We start from the raw sequence: 15528 nt of genomic DNA, 5'->3' as shown, positions 1-15528 counted from the left end.
GAGGGCAGGTGGCAATGATAGTAATTGATGGTGCTGAGGAAACAGTGTAGCTCTTTGTAAGTAGCTGGGGGCGGTAGAGACGTGATAGCCTGCACACGAGATTTGGGAGGCTGAGCTGCTGAAAACGAGAGTTGTCATCCAGATAAGCAAAGCAAAACTCGAACTGTCACAAGATGGAGTCAGTGAAACATTGCTATGTTTGCACCTCATTCTTTAGGCCGAACGGCATGAAGTGGTATTGTAATAAAATGAGCAACGTGATAATAGCTGTCTTAGGAATGTCTTTCAGCACCACGGGAATCTGGTGGTAGGCGCATTTACAGTCAATAACACGGAAATTTGTGGCACCCAATAACATATGAGTGAAGTCATTGATGTTCGGCACTGGGTAATTCTCCATGACGGTATGAGTGTTTAAGCACCTGTAATCGCCACACATTCGAAAAGATCCGTCGTATTTGGGGACAAGGTGGATTGGTGAAGACCAGTTGCTGTCTGAAGCTTACAAAACACCTGCCGCCAAAAGTTCATTAATTGGGTGCTGGGCCGCGCGCAACTTGATAGGGTTGAGGTGTCGGACCTTATGCCTAATAGGAGGGCCGGCAGTGGTAACTATCTTGTGTGTCGTTCCATCAGTGATGGAAGAAACTGAGAACTGCACGTGAGATTGGTTAACATCCTGGTGCCGAGTCTTCGGACAAGTAGGGTGCAACGAGGCATAGCCATTAGCGCGAGTGAGGAAAGGTAGCACCAAAGTCACGTCTCTTACAGGAGTGCTCTGTGCGCTTGTATGGAGGGGGTGGGTGCGCGCGCAGTGCCGAGCGAAGGGGAACGGGGGGCGACTGTCTGCTGTTAACCTTGCACTGGACAACCAGCGCGGACAAGAGCAGTGCAGGCATCGCACGTAGGGCCACAATGGCCGCTGGGTCTTGTGGTCAGTGAGTGAGAGAGGGGGAATGCTTATCAACATGTGCGGTAGCTGTCCAAGAGGTGGGCGTGGTCGCAACGTGCTCGTGACTGTCATTAGCAGCACTGTTTGAAACACACGGCACTGGATGAGGCGAGTGTGACGATGTGGGGGGTGGGGGGGTGGGGGGGACGTCACATGCAAGTAAAGTTTCTGGACTAACCTGGTGAGAGTTTGAGCTAGGCTCGGCTGAGCAATCTTGTTTAGGTGGTGGCGCCGTGGACTGCAGTTGCAGAAGTGAGGTACGAGCCACGATCAACACGTCAGCACCAGTGTCGACCAGAAAAACTAGATGTGACACAATGTCAGTAACATAGAGACGACCACTCGGCCGGGTGGACGAGTGAACAGAGTGTAATGTAAGAGGACGCCTGTTAGGTTCCCAGCAGGACTCGACGTCTCTTAGTTCCTTTGGTCGGCCTTTGGGTGACGGCTTGTCCTCGTTGATTTATTCTAGTAAATAGACCGGTATATAAGGTGCGTGGGCGATCCTGGAGTTCCCAGACTGTGGAGAGTGTGAGCCGACGCTGCCAGGAGAAGTAGACAAGGTGACAGCGGAGTGAGCCCCGCCTCTACCGGCCGAAGGTCAGTATGCAGGATCGGCTGTGCCGATGAACGGTGTGGAATGAACTGGCTGATGTTGCCAAAGCAGCGAATACAACTGGTCAGCAATGCTTAGGCGGGAGCCGATGGATTCGAATGAATGTGGTAACAGATGGATCTGTAGATCAGCAGGTAGTTTGGCAGACCACATAGCTCGTAGCGTGGTGTCAGGCGTGGTATGCTTGTTCACGAGCAATAGAAGGCGGCGCCAGTGTTGTGAGGGGTATGTTCCCCCAGGTGCTCCTCGTAGAGAATCTTGATTATTAACTCTTGTGGTGAGCAGGCAAGTCATTCCATTATAGTCTTCCTTACAAACTCGCATTTTGGAGCAGGCGGCGGCGAAAGGAGCAGGTGACAAATCAAATCCGAGTGGTCGTAGATGAGTGTGCTGAGACAGAGAAACTTTGAGTTGTTGCCAGACACATGATGTAACTCGAACAGATGCTCGACAAGTGTGAACCACAATGCCAGGTTGTCCTTGTATAAGGGCAGTAGCTTCGGCAGGCGGCCAGGAGGGCATGACAGCTGTGGCTTTTGTGTCTCCCGGGGTAGCGACTGGACTGAGGTTAAGTCAGAGGCCAGCGCGGTAGGCCCGGATTTAAACCAGGTGAGTGAATCTGTAGTAGCGGCAGCTGACTTAGTTGACTGTGTGTCATGAAAACATGGCGCAGCAGGAACGGATGGCACCATGGAAACGGGCGGATGGATGGCACATGAGTGGGGCTCAGAAACTTGACCGTGAGTGACGAGTGCTGGATGGAAACGACTCACTTCCGGAACAGGGCAAGAGACCGGCGCGGCAGACACAGGCGGTGTTGTAGGAGTGGCAGGCAGTTGAGCGACCAGAAATGGGGACCCCCGCAATTGATGGGGAGGAGGGTGGTGATGATCGTGTGCTCAGCCGCCACTTTCGTCGTGCTTGGCCTCCCAGGTCCCCAGACCTCAGTCCGTTCGATTATTGGCTTTGGGGTTACCTGAAGTCGCAAGTGTATCATGATCGACCGACATCTCTAGGGATGCTGAAAGACAACATCTGACGCCAATGCCTCAGCATTATTCTGGACATGTTTTACAGTGCTGTTCACAACATTATTCCTCAACTACAGTTATTGTTGAGGAATGATGGTGAACATATTGAGCATTTTCTGCAAAGAACATCATCTTTGCTAAGTCTTACTTTGTTATGCTAACTCTTGCTATTCTGATCAGATGAAGCGCCATCTGTCGGACATTTTTTTTGAACTTTTGTATTTTTTTGGTTCTAATAAAACCTCATGTCATTCCAAGCATGTGTGTTAATTTGTACCTTTCTATCTACATTATTCCATGATTTATTCAGTTTTCAAATTTATACTGACTTTTTGATCACCCGGTATTTACACTTGACACTGCGTCCATACAGTATGAAGTATAACAAAGAACTGACTAAAGTAAAGTTAAGATGGAGACTTGACAGAGCACTAGTTTTGTGGTCGATATGGACTATTGACGCCACTGATTGTTTGAAGTTAAATTTACAGAAATTCAAATTAAAACTTAATTCATTAAATGAACTGAATGCATCAAAAAATTCAGTCTTTTTAATAGTTTCTTCTACTAGAAGGTTTAGGACGAATTATTTGTGTAAATGATGAAATTAACATATATAGTTATGTAAACAATACTTTTGACAAAACTGTTAATTACTTTGGAATTAATGAAGGGCTGGTTTTGCTAACATGTTTTCGAATAGAGCCAAATAGATCCTTTAAGAATGCTATTGTTTTGTCTCCCAAATGTTTATAATTAGTACAGAATTTATATTTGTTTATATGTCAACAATAGAATTTAAGTTATGAAACAATTACTGATTTCACCCTATAACAAAAGGTACTAACTAGGAATAGTTGAAATAAATTAGAAAATCAGTTAAGCACAAAATTAGATCTGGTGTTTTTAAAACTGAGGGCCAATCTTTCTCTTTTATTAAAATTCAGATTATATTCACGTATGTTAATGGTAATTAATTCAAAAATGAAAAAAAATAATTTTATGGAGGCAGATGGCAAAACAAGAGGGGAAGTAAAAATATCCCAGCTTGCTTCGTCACAAAACTTTTTGAGCTTTCTGTCAAAAACGTTAAACTACCACCTTGCTTTATATGGGGTGAACATTAATAAAACTGACATACTGCAGGAATGGATTCCTGACAAGAAATGGACGAAAAAAAGGCTCTATAAACATGTGTCCAGAAAGGACAATGTATGTGCAACAACAACAATTTGTCCCAGAACACAGTACAGAGCTGCATTGCATCTGTGTTGCAACAGACTTTCAGAATGGCCTCCATGGGATTGTAGGTGATGAGGGCTTGAAATGTTGTATGATGCGATTGGTGTGTGTGTGTGTGTGAGGGAGCTCGTTGTGCTATAACCGTGCTGCCTATCAACCATTTCCATCTGCTTGGCCAAATACAAGCATCACCTCGGCTTGTGCCTGACATGGCTACCAAAACATTCTGCTGCCTACAGCACACTTTGTCAATCACATAATGGTGTGTGGCAGAGGGTGCATTCAGTAGCATTACGTGATCCCTCCAACCCCATTCCACTTGGGAATAGTGCATGGGAAGAACAATTGTCGGTAAGCCTACGTATTGGTTCTAATTTCTCGAATTTTCTCCTCGTGGTCAATATGCGAGATGTATGTGGAGGGAGGTAATATGTTGTCCAACTCCTCCTGAAAAGTGCTGTCCCGAAATTTCAATAGTAACTCTCTCCGTGATGCACAACGCCTCTCTTCTAACGTCTGCCAGTGGAGTTTGTTTAGCATCATAGCTCTTGCCAGCTGAATGATCCCGTGATGAAATGTGCTGCTCTTCGTTGGAGCTTCTCTATCTCCTCTATAAGTCCTACCTGATAGGGATCCCAGATACATGAACAATACTCAAGAATTGGGCGAACAAGTGCCTTATAAGCCACTTTTTTCGTGGATGCGTTACAGTTCCTTAAGATTCTTCTGATGAGTGTGAGTCTGGTATCTGCTTTTCCCACCATCTATTTTATTGGCTCATTCCACTTACGGTCGCTCTAGGTATTACAGCAGATGCTGTCTCCAGCTGTTTGTAATCAATAGTGTATCTGTACAGTAGTGGATTTCTTTTTCTGTGTATGCGCCGTATGATAGATTTATTTACGTTCAGGGTCAACTGTCCGAGCCTGCACCATTCATCAATTCTCTGCAGGTCATTCTGCAAATTCTTACTATCTTCTGGCGTTGCTACTTTGGTATAGATAACCGCATCATCTCTGAATAGCCTTCAAGAGCATCCGATGCTTTCTATTAGATCATTTATATAACTGTAAACAGCAACAGTCCTATCACACTTTCCTGTGGTACTCCGGATATTACCTTTACATCTGTCGATTTTGTTCCGTTAAGAGTGACGTGTTGAATTCTGTCCACAAGAAAGTTTTGAATCCAATCACAAGTCTGCTTCGATACTCTATAAGCTCAATTTTTTTCACTAAACGGCTATGTGGGATGGTGTCAAACACGTTACTGAAATCAAGGAAAACAACATCAACCTGAGTGCCATTGTCCAATGTGTTGTGGATCTCATGGAGGAACAGAGCGAACTAAGTTTCGCAGGGTCTCTGTTTGCAGACTCCATGTTGAATTTTTAGCGATGTTCATTTTCCAAAAAGATCAAAATTCTTGAGCATAAAACATGATCTATAATTCTACAACAGATTGGCGTCAACAATATAGTTCTGTAACTGTCTGCATCTGTCTTACCGCCTTTCTTAAAAACAGGAATAACCTGCACATTTTTCCAGTCATTTGGTACTTTTCATTGCTCAAGCAATCTGTGATAAATTCCTGCTAGAAGGGGAGCAAGTTCTTTCGCATAATCTTCATAGAATGTTATAGGTATCTCATCTGGTCCTGACACCTTTCCACTACTAAGCAATTGTAGCTGCTTTTCAGTTCTGCGATCGGTTATCTCAGTATCTACCATTTTGACGTTCATATGATGATTGAGAAGAGGGACAGTGTTACGATCTTCCACAGGGAAACAATTTCAGAAAACGGAATCTAGTATTTCAGCCTTCTCTCTGTTATCTTCAGTTTCAGTGCCAGTGTGGTCACAGAGAAATGAATAGATGATTTTGACCCACTTACTGATTTTACATATAACCAAAATCTCAGGGTTTTTACTCAGGTCGGTTGACAATGTCTTACTTTCAAAATCATTACTTACTAGTCATCTTCTGATGGAGTGTCTGGGTCTTATCAGATACTGTTATTTATCCACTCAGGATCATGTCTTTCATCTTGTGGAACATCACCAGGTGGAGGAATCGCACTGTCATGTTTTTTCTGAGGGACAAATAAAATGCGCTCTCAGGACAGGTGACAAGAAGATAAGAAAAAGATGAAAGCAAGTGCCTGGACAAGAAGAAAAAGGAAAAGATGAAAGCAAGTGCCTGTCATTTCTTTAATGTACACTTGTACCACCCAGGGAAGAGAAGGTGATTTTCACCCTGTCTGCAAAATTACACACATCTTGGGCTCCATAAAATATCCCTTAGGACTGTGAACACAAAGTGTGTCTTGCATGACGTGTGAGCGAGACCACCAATACATTGGCCTCACGCAGCTCATGTTAGAGAGATGAGTAGAACATGCCAGGAACTTCCACCTCAGCTGCACACACAAGTCAGCAGTGGTGGAGCACATTAGTGTTGAGGGACACACATTCAGTTTTGAAGACACAAAGATGTTATGTCATGCCAGGGACTTCAGAGTTTCTGTAATCAAGGAACCAATAAAAATAAGAGAGCATGAAAACCCAGTGAACAGACAGAACAGCTTCCATCTCAGCTGAACTTAGGATGATGTAGTATAAAAAATTGGGCACTGGTGTTCACTGATTAGTGCTCGGACAGTAATAGATGGGACACATTGCTGCCCAGGGCTAGGCACACTAACACACTGACACTCACTTCCAAGCCGTAGTAATGGACTCTGACAGTGACATGGAGCTGTCACAGTTGTTGGAGATTGATCCCTACCTCCAGCCCTCGCTGCCAGTGGTGCTGCAATCTACAAGCTGTCTCCGCAAGAAGTACTCTGTACTCTGGGGAGAAGCCACACACCCAGAGCTCACATTATGTCACCTGGCAGGACCCCATGACCTCCGATCAGATATAATCTTGCACATGCTGTGCGGAACTCTCATTCTCTTGTGCTGCAGCTCAGTTGAATGTTCTCTTTACCAGCTGCTATCTGCTGACAAATTTAGCTGTAATCTTGGACTCTGTATGGACTTTAATATTGCCCAGCTATCTTCTGTTTGTGTGATGTCAGACTTGTACGTTTTTGTCTTTGCATTTTGTTTCTACTGTATCAGTGTAAAAAGACAAATAAATTGTGCTCATAACAGCAGACATCTACATAAGCATGCATGATTGACTTGCTTAGTGCAACTCGAGGAGGTGGAAGACATATTCCAGAATGGATAAGTAATGGAATTCGGCAGGAGCTGGAGACTTTGCCAAAAAATGACATGTAAGAAACTTGAAACATTGCTGTGAAATGAACATATTGAGTCATTAGTGAAAAGTGACAGTTGTACACAAGTTACCCTCTGTCACATACTGTAAGCTGGCTTGTGGAGTAAATATGTAAGTTTACTTTCAAAGCAACAGCTCAAAAATCTCTTCTTATCTTAAAAGTTGCTTTCTGATACAATGTAATGTATGGGAGTTACAGTCATAATTGTCATGCACCCAAAAAACCATGTCAGCAACACTACTGCAAAAGGAAAAGAAAAGAAATCCTGTTGAAGATTAGTGATATTGCTGCTTTTTATATATTTACTTCGTAACTGTAAGATATACGAAGAATGTTGGTAAAGTAAACTGGATTATTTCCCTTAGATTTCACCATTATTGTTGTTGAATTTATAAATTTTTTTTTCTGCTTTTAGGAGAAAAAGGATTGTACAGATGATTTGTTAAATGAAGAGGAATATAATGATGATGACCTGGACTTACCAGTCATGAGAATGGATGTGTTGGGTGTTGATCATAGTGCAATAATGAAAAAGGTAATTTTAAAACAAATTTGTCATTTGTTTCTAAAGAGTTACTCATTTTCAAAAAAAATTCTGATATTGTTAAGCTCATTTCATACTACATAATCTGCACAATAATATAAAAAATGAAGCTGCAGGTGACATCGACATAATACATGACATGTTATACTTAATGTCCATAAAATTAGATGCAGCTGAGGATAAAAACAAAAACTTAAAGTGGTTAATAATGAGTGTTTGAGTTGATGCTTGCTCTATTACAGTAATTGAAAAGTGTAGAATGTAGAATTATGTAAAAATATGTCCTACACTCGTACTCTCTGCTGGAAGTATCACTTTGCCACGAAGAAAAATGATCCTAATCCTACCCCTAATGATCCAACTCCCCGAGACACTATCCAAATTGAACCCTGCCTGGAACAGTTCCGTCCTCCGTCACAGCGGGACCCACCTCCTCTTCCTCAAAATCACCCTCTCCAAACCTTCCAGGAATTTCTGACTTCCAGCCTTGCCTCTCAATCCTTCTTAAAAAACCTTAATCCTACTCCCAACATCACCACTGCTGAAGCCCAGGCTATCCGTGATCTGAAGGCTGACCGGTCCATCGTCATTCTTCCGGCGGACAAGGGTTCCACGACCGTGGTACTTGATCGTCGGGAGTACGTGGCTGAGGGACTGCGTCAGCTTTCAGACAACACCACATACAAAGTTTGCCAAGGTAATCCCATTCCTGATGTCCAGGCAGAGCTTCAAGGAATCCTCAGAACCTTAGGCCCCCTACAAAACCTTTCACCTGACTCCATCAACCTCCTGACCCCACCGACACCCCGCACCCCTACCTTCTACCTTCTCCCTAAAATTCACAAACCCAATCATCCCGGCCGCCCCATTGTAGCTGGTTACCAAGCCCCCACAGAACGTATCTCTGCCTACGTGGATCAACACCTTCAACCCATTACATGCAGTCTCCCATCCTTCATCAAAGACACCAACCACTTTCTCGAACGCCTGGAATCCTTACCCAGTCCGTTACCCCCAGAAACCATCCTTGTAACCATTGATGCCACTTCCTTATACACAAATATCCCGCACGTCCAGGGCCTCGCTGCGATGGAGCACTTCCTTTCACGCCGATCACCTGCCACCCTACCTAAAACCTCTTCCCTCATTACCTTAGCCAGCTTCATCCTGACCCACAACTTCTTCACTTTTGAAAACCAGACATACCAACAATTAAAGGGAATAGCCATGGGTACCAGGATGGCCCCCTCGTACGCCAACCTATTCATGGGTCGCTTAGAGGAAGCCTTCTTGGTTACCCAGGCCTGCCAACCCAAAGTTTGGTACAGATTTATTGATGACATCTTCATGATCTGGACTCACAGTGAAGAAGAACTCCAGAATTTCCTCTCCAACCTCAACTCCTTTGGTTCCATCAGATTCACCTGGTCCTACTCCAAATCCCATGCCACTTTCCTTGATGTTGACCTTCACCTGTCCAATGGGCAGCTTCACACGTCCGTCCACATCAAACCCACCAACAAGCAACAGTACCTCCATTACGACAGCTGCCACCCATTCCACATCAAACGGTCCCTTCCCTACAGCCTAGGTCTTCGTGGCAAACGAATCTGCTCCAGTCCGGAATCCCTGAGGCATTACACCAACAACCTGACAACAGCTTTCGCATCCCGCAACTACCCTCCCGACCTGGTACAGAAGCAAATAACCAGAGCCACTTCCTCATCCTCTCAAACCCAGAACCTCCCACAGAAGAACCACAAAAGTGCCCCACTTGTGACAGGATACTTTCCGGGACTGGATCAGATTCTGAATGTGGCTCTCCAGCAGGGATACGACTTCCTCAAATCCTGCCCTGAAATGAGATCCATCCTTCATGAAATCCTCCCCACTCCACCAAGAGTGTCTTTCCGCCGTCCACCTAACCTTCGTAACCTCTTGGTTCATCCCTATGAAATCCCCAAACCACCTTCCCTACCCTCTGGCTCCTACCCTTGTAACCGCCCCCGGTGTAAAACCTGTCCCATGCACCCTCCCACCACCACCTACTCCAGTCCTGTAACCCGGAAGGTGTACACAATCAAAGGCAGAGCCACGTGTGAAAGCACCCACGTGATCTACCAACTGACCTGCCTACACTGTGATGCATTCTATGTGGGAATGACCAGCAACAAACTGTCCATTCGCATGAATGGACACAGGCAGACAGTGTTTGTTGGTAATGAGGATCACCCTGTGGCTAAACATGCCTTGGTGCACGGCCAGCACATCTTGGCACAGTGTTACACCGTCCGGGTTATCTGGATACTTCCCACTAACACCAACCTGTCAGAACTCCGGAGATGGGAACTTGCCCTTCAGCATATCCTCTCTTCTCGCTATCCGCCAGGCCTCAATCTCCGCTAATTTCTAATTTCAATTTGCCGCCGCTCATACCTCACCTGTCTTTCAACATCATCTTTGCCTCTGTACTTCCGTCCCGACTGACATCTCTGCCCAAACTCTTTGCCTTTACAAATGTCTGCTTGTGTCTGTGTATGTGTGGATGGATATGTGTGTGTGTGTGCGAGTGTATACCTGTCCTTTTTTCCCCCTAAGGTAAGTCTTTCCGCTCCCGGGATTGGAATGACTCCTTACCCTCTCCCTTAAAACCCATATCCTTTTGTCTTTCCTTCTCCTTCCCTCTTTCCTGACGAGGCAACCGTTGGTTGCGAAAGCTTGAATTTTGTGTGTATGTTTGTGTTTGTTTGTGTGTCTGTCGACCTGCCAGCACTTTCATTTGGTAAGTCACATCATCTTTGTTTTTAAATATAAAATATGTACTTAGTAACATAAGATAGGAAAATTTCTTATGCAGTTTCATATAAAAATAGATCCAGGACAGACATAAGAGGAACTTCTCATTCCTATTGTGGCGTTATTTCAGATCCATCGTTGTGCGTGATTTGTCGATTCCGTGAATAAATACAGCAACCAATTGACAGCACCTGGTTATTGTATTTCTTCATGTATTTAGCCACAGCTAAAATCACAACTATCACAAACTTGTTGATTTTCTTTTTAAGAAGTCAATTTTTCTCAACAGTTATGTGGGGGGGGGATATTTATGTGCGCACCTGCAGTCTAGGTAAATGCAGATTACTAAATACTCATAGTCCCATGCAGTGCTGTTTTTCTGAGGGAACGCTGGGGGATGAGTACCCCTAAACTTTTTTGTCGTCAAAGTAATTTTTTTACGACATAGAGAACTTGGAAGAATGCCAAAGATTTATTTCACGGACGTAAATTTTGTGTTGGTAAATGCAATACAAACAATACCAGTGCAGTTTTTGGTGGGAAAAGTGATGTCATTGATTGTTTCAAGCATTTCGAAGTTCATATGAAGTAGGTGATACCGAGAAACACCCAAACATACAAGAGAATGTGGTATTGAACACTTCAGTTTACATCCCCTCAGCTGAAGCATGCGATTCCCATCAACACCTGAACAGTAAAAGAAAATGGTATCGTACACTTTAATTGACCTATAATACACCTCAAATGAAACAGGTGAATCCAATCAACCCTTTGACATACAAAACAATACAAGGAAATATTACCGAATACATATTTTAACCTATATCATATCGCATATCTGTTTAGCACTACCATCACCCACTATTAATGGACGAGGGTACTACATGCTTGTCAAACTGGCTGCCAGCGATTCAGTTGTTGAGAACAGTTGCCGCATCTTCGAAATGGAGTCAACTGAAGAGTCTGATACTCTCTCTCTTCTTCTTCTTATTCCTTTTTTTTTTTGTCCGGTATGTTGTTGACGTCATGGCTAAAAGCAGACGGGTGGTATCCAATGCTTCAGTTATAAGTAATTTTCGCTGCATGATATCCAATGTCGGAGTACCGTCAAACATTTTTTTTAGAAAAAAAGCACCGGTCCCATGTGACCTGAACAGTGTGCAGGTAATTCCTTTTTAGAAAAAGGGTAAAAGATAGGGTGCACTGAATTACAGACCAAGATCACTGATATGTTGCAGAGACATAGGGCACAACTGGTAGGAAATTTTGTGGAGGAAAATAAGTGTCCATCAGTAAATCAGCACAGATTTGTGTGTGTAATGGTTTGCTTTGTTCAGACTGCAACTCAGTGGATCATCTTTACAGTAGTTAGCAATCTAACTTTACAGTAATTAGAAATCTATCCTTTTTCTAGTATTCGGGATATTCCAAGCTGGAGTTTCCATTGTTTCATTAAACTGTTCATATTACCATTTCTACTTCACTTAATCGTTTTTCTGCTTTTGTATGGAGTAATTTTGGCGGTGTGTCAGTTTTCCATCTGAAGTCATTATTCTAGCAGTTTCTCTCAGATTTTCAGTTGACTCTGATGATCTCATTAGTAACTGAGTTTGCTTCATTTGCTCACCACTATCACTATAACTTGCTCCTGATAATCATCATCATCATCAGCAGCAGCATCATAATCTTCATCCAGAGTAATGTCTTTGTTGTGTTGCAGCGTGAGTTATACCTTTTGTGGTGCCTGAAGCTAATAGATAGTTTGTCTCATGAACAGTCATGAGGATCTTAAGAACTGAAGCAGCACACAAAATATTAATTTATGTACTGTGCATTTCAGGACTTGATTGTCATATGGATGAAGATCATGTGGCTCTGTTGTAGACAACTTCTCACTTTCCAACATGCAGCTAATATTCTAAGCTCAAAATATTTTTATTGTGTTTATACAGAATTCACTAACATTCTGAGGTAATTTTTGCTTTAAGAGATTTAACGGTTTATAAATATAATTTTTATCCTAAGGAAATATTTACTGTACAGCCTGATAAAGATTTCAGTTAGTAATAAAAATGCCCAATATTTATTACAAATTTCTCTTAATATGAGTGTATCAGTTAAGATTCATGAATGGCACAAATGAGACTAATTATTTGAAATGATAAAAATAGTGTCATTAGTGATTTTTTACTGTTTTTATACTGTTATAACAACTTCTAAAAGTATTTGTGTTATTTTGAGTCTTTTGAATGTTGTTTGATTTTACAGATAGTGAGGTCAATGAAAAAAGCAAAAGCATCTCATAGATTTGAGGGTCCTGAAAAGCCATTGGGCACTCTTTCAGAAAGTGATACCGATCAGAATATTGCATATCTAACTCCAAAACAACAAAGACTGGAATTAAGTAAATTTCTAACACAACGGAAGAATCTTAAAAACAAGATTCGCACAAGGTCCAATGTGGATTTGGACATGTTGGATGAGAATAACATCACTCACAATAGTTCCTTCAGTCAGTTTTTGGATGATGATAAAGAGGAACAAGATTTTATTGAGTATGATGATTCTTACTTAAGAAGACACTGAATTGCAAGTGCTCAAAGTATGTTGCTCAATGTACAAGGAATAATAATCAAATAAAATTAATGTCTTAAACGTTATTATTGGGCTGTTGAAAATTGATATTTTCAGTGTGGTGCTGTAATAGTGAGCTTACAGTGAATGCTGTATTTGACTTCTGTGTTGTATACCTAGCAGTTATTGGCGTGATGTAGCTTAGTAAGTGGTGCATATGGCAGCAGGTTCTTGGCAATGTTTAATATGTGGTCGATGAATTGTGTGTATAACCAACAGATGTTATACTTAACAAATATTGTAACAATGTTGCCTTTAGTGAAAGCATAAAACAGTCATTTCCACTGTAATCCATGTATCAGAAGCGTCAGTCCTTATTTGAAATTAAAACTGTTCCTTGATAAATGCATCATATATCATTCAGTTGTAAAGAAGAGAAAAATTGGCGTTACTGATTAAGTGAAATGGAGTGCAGAATTCAATGATTGGGAGTATACAGGTTTCTGACATAACATCAAACAGGAACTGAAGAAAGCTGTCCTCGTTGGGCCACATCAGTCAGTAAGTGCATCATTGTCTCAAAAGAAATAAATAAGGTATTCCATAATCTGAAATAATAGTATTGCAATAAATGGAACACTTACTTTATTTAGTTTCACTTCATAAAATAGTATTCAAGTAGATATAGATCAGTAGTGTAGAAAATAAATCCTTGATCTTTCAGAACTGATGGTCTACTTTCCGAAACAAGGAATGTGCTGGAAAAAGAAAAAAAAAAAAAAAAAAAAAAAGAATGAATTGCAGAACAATTACTTTCACAACCATGAGGAATTCCACAGTTAATGGTGTTATACCAAAGAAGACACTGGATGAAACTATCGAAGGAATTGCACTATAGAATCGCACGGGCAAATTGTCATTTTATTGTATTCTTGTCAGGTTTGTAGCAGGCTCGTACAGTCACTCTGACACAATACTTCAGCAGCGCATCTGGTTGCTATCTCCAGGTGAGAACACAGTTTGGTAAATCTTAATAGAACTGAATCCTGCTTACTTCAGCAGTGCATCTGGTTGCTATCTCCAGGTGAGAACACAGTTTGGTAAATCTTAATGGAGCTGAATCCTGCTGTGAACGGCAGGAATCAGGTGCGGTGAGATTTAGCAAACATCATTCTCACTTGAACATGGTGACTAGATGGACTGCTAAAATACTGTGTCAAGATAATTAATTGATTCCTGCTGTGAACTGTGGCATTTTTATACTGAAGATTGTGACAAGGTGGGCCACAGTAATATTGTGTTGAAGTGACTGTATGATCCAGTTGTAGACTCAACAAGAATATAGTGAATTAATACATTGGGAAAGTGTATGTTGTCACATAGAGTGCCATTTTACGTATTGACACAGTTACAGTAATAGTGAAAACAACAGGTGTAATTTTCTTTTCTATGTAGTAGTACCAAGAGTTGATAATTTGATCAGACATTGATTCTCTTTGCAGATTTATATTAGTCTACAAGAGCATCAAGAATGTTTTGCACTTCTCTCATGGCTGGGACAATTTGTGTTTTTTATGGGAAACATCTTTCTTTGTACACCTTGAACCTTAGAAAATCACTGTGAACAGGTACCTGCATAACCTACATTTTCAGTGCAGTTCAGCAGGGGCAGTTGGGAGGACTGTGTCTCCACAGACACTATACAACCATCTTCACTTGATCGATTTAGGCCTCCAGGCATCCCTTATGAACAACAGTACTGTGTGTACTGTGGTATACGAAGAAGTGGGCAAGGGAACATCTGAACTGGAATGTGGATTAATGGCATCAATTTCTCTTCACCAAAGGAAGCGTTATTTGCCTGATATCTGATGATTGCCGTAATGACTGTAGAGGTGGCCAGATACCAGTGCACACCTCAGGCATGCATTTCCATGAGAGCAACAGAGAGATGGGTTAGTCATGCTTTGTGCTTATATGATGTGTGAATGTCAGAAACTTCTACATCTGCAGCTACACCAACATACATACTATGCAAGCCACTGTATGGTGTGTGGTGGGAGGTACTTTGTACCACTACTAGTCTTTTGCTTTCCTGTTCCACTCGCAAATGGAGCAAGGGAAAAATACTGTCTGTAACCCTCTGTATGGGCCTGAATCTCGTGTATCTTATTTTCATGGTCCTTACACAAAATGTATGTTGGCAACAGTAGAACCATTCAGCAGTCAGCTTCAAATGCCATTTCTCTAAATTTTCTCAGTAACATTCCTTCAAAAGAATGTCGCCTTCCCTCCAGGGATTCCCATTTGGGTTCGCAAAGCATGTCTACAATGTGTGTCGAGTGAGCCTGCTGATAACAAATCTAACAGCATCCTCGTGAATTTCTTCAATGTCATCCTTTAATCTGACCTGATGGGGATCCAAACACTCAAGCACTACTCAAGAATGGGTCGTACTTGTGTTCTATATGCAGTCTCTTTTACA

The 15528-nt window shown here is 42.1% G+C and overlaps 1 protein-coding gene across 1 annotated transcript in view; it reads left to right on the top strand.

The window, feature by feature from the left end:
* The window catches only part of LOC126191325 (putative ribosome-binding factor A, mitochondrial), a 55897-nt gene extending 42449 nt beyond the window's left edge, over positions 1 to 13448 (top strand). The window contains exons 5-6 of the mRNA XM_049932155.1: positions 7545 to 7664; positions 12738 to 13448. Coding sequence (XP_049788112.1) covers positions 7545 to 7664; positions 12738 to 13055 — 438 coding nt within the window. The 3' untranslated portion in view covers positions 13056 to 13448. The remainder of the gene's footprint in view (positions 1 to 7544; positions 7665 to 12737) is intronic.
* Positions 13449 to 15528: the final 2080 nt, after the last annotated feature.

Source organism: Schistocerca cancellata, chromosome 6, assembly GCF_023864275.1.
Source record: "Schistocerca cancellata isolate TAMUIC-IGC-003103 chromosome 6, iqSchCanc2.1, whole genome shotgun sequence".
NCBI classification, from domain to species: Eukaryota; Metazoa; Arthropoda; class Insecta; order Orthoptera; family Acrididae; genus Schistocerca; species Schistocerca cancellata.
This window is presented reverse-complemented; position numbering and strand designations above follow the sequence as displayed.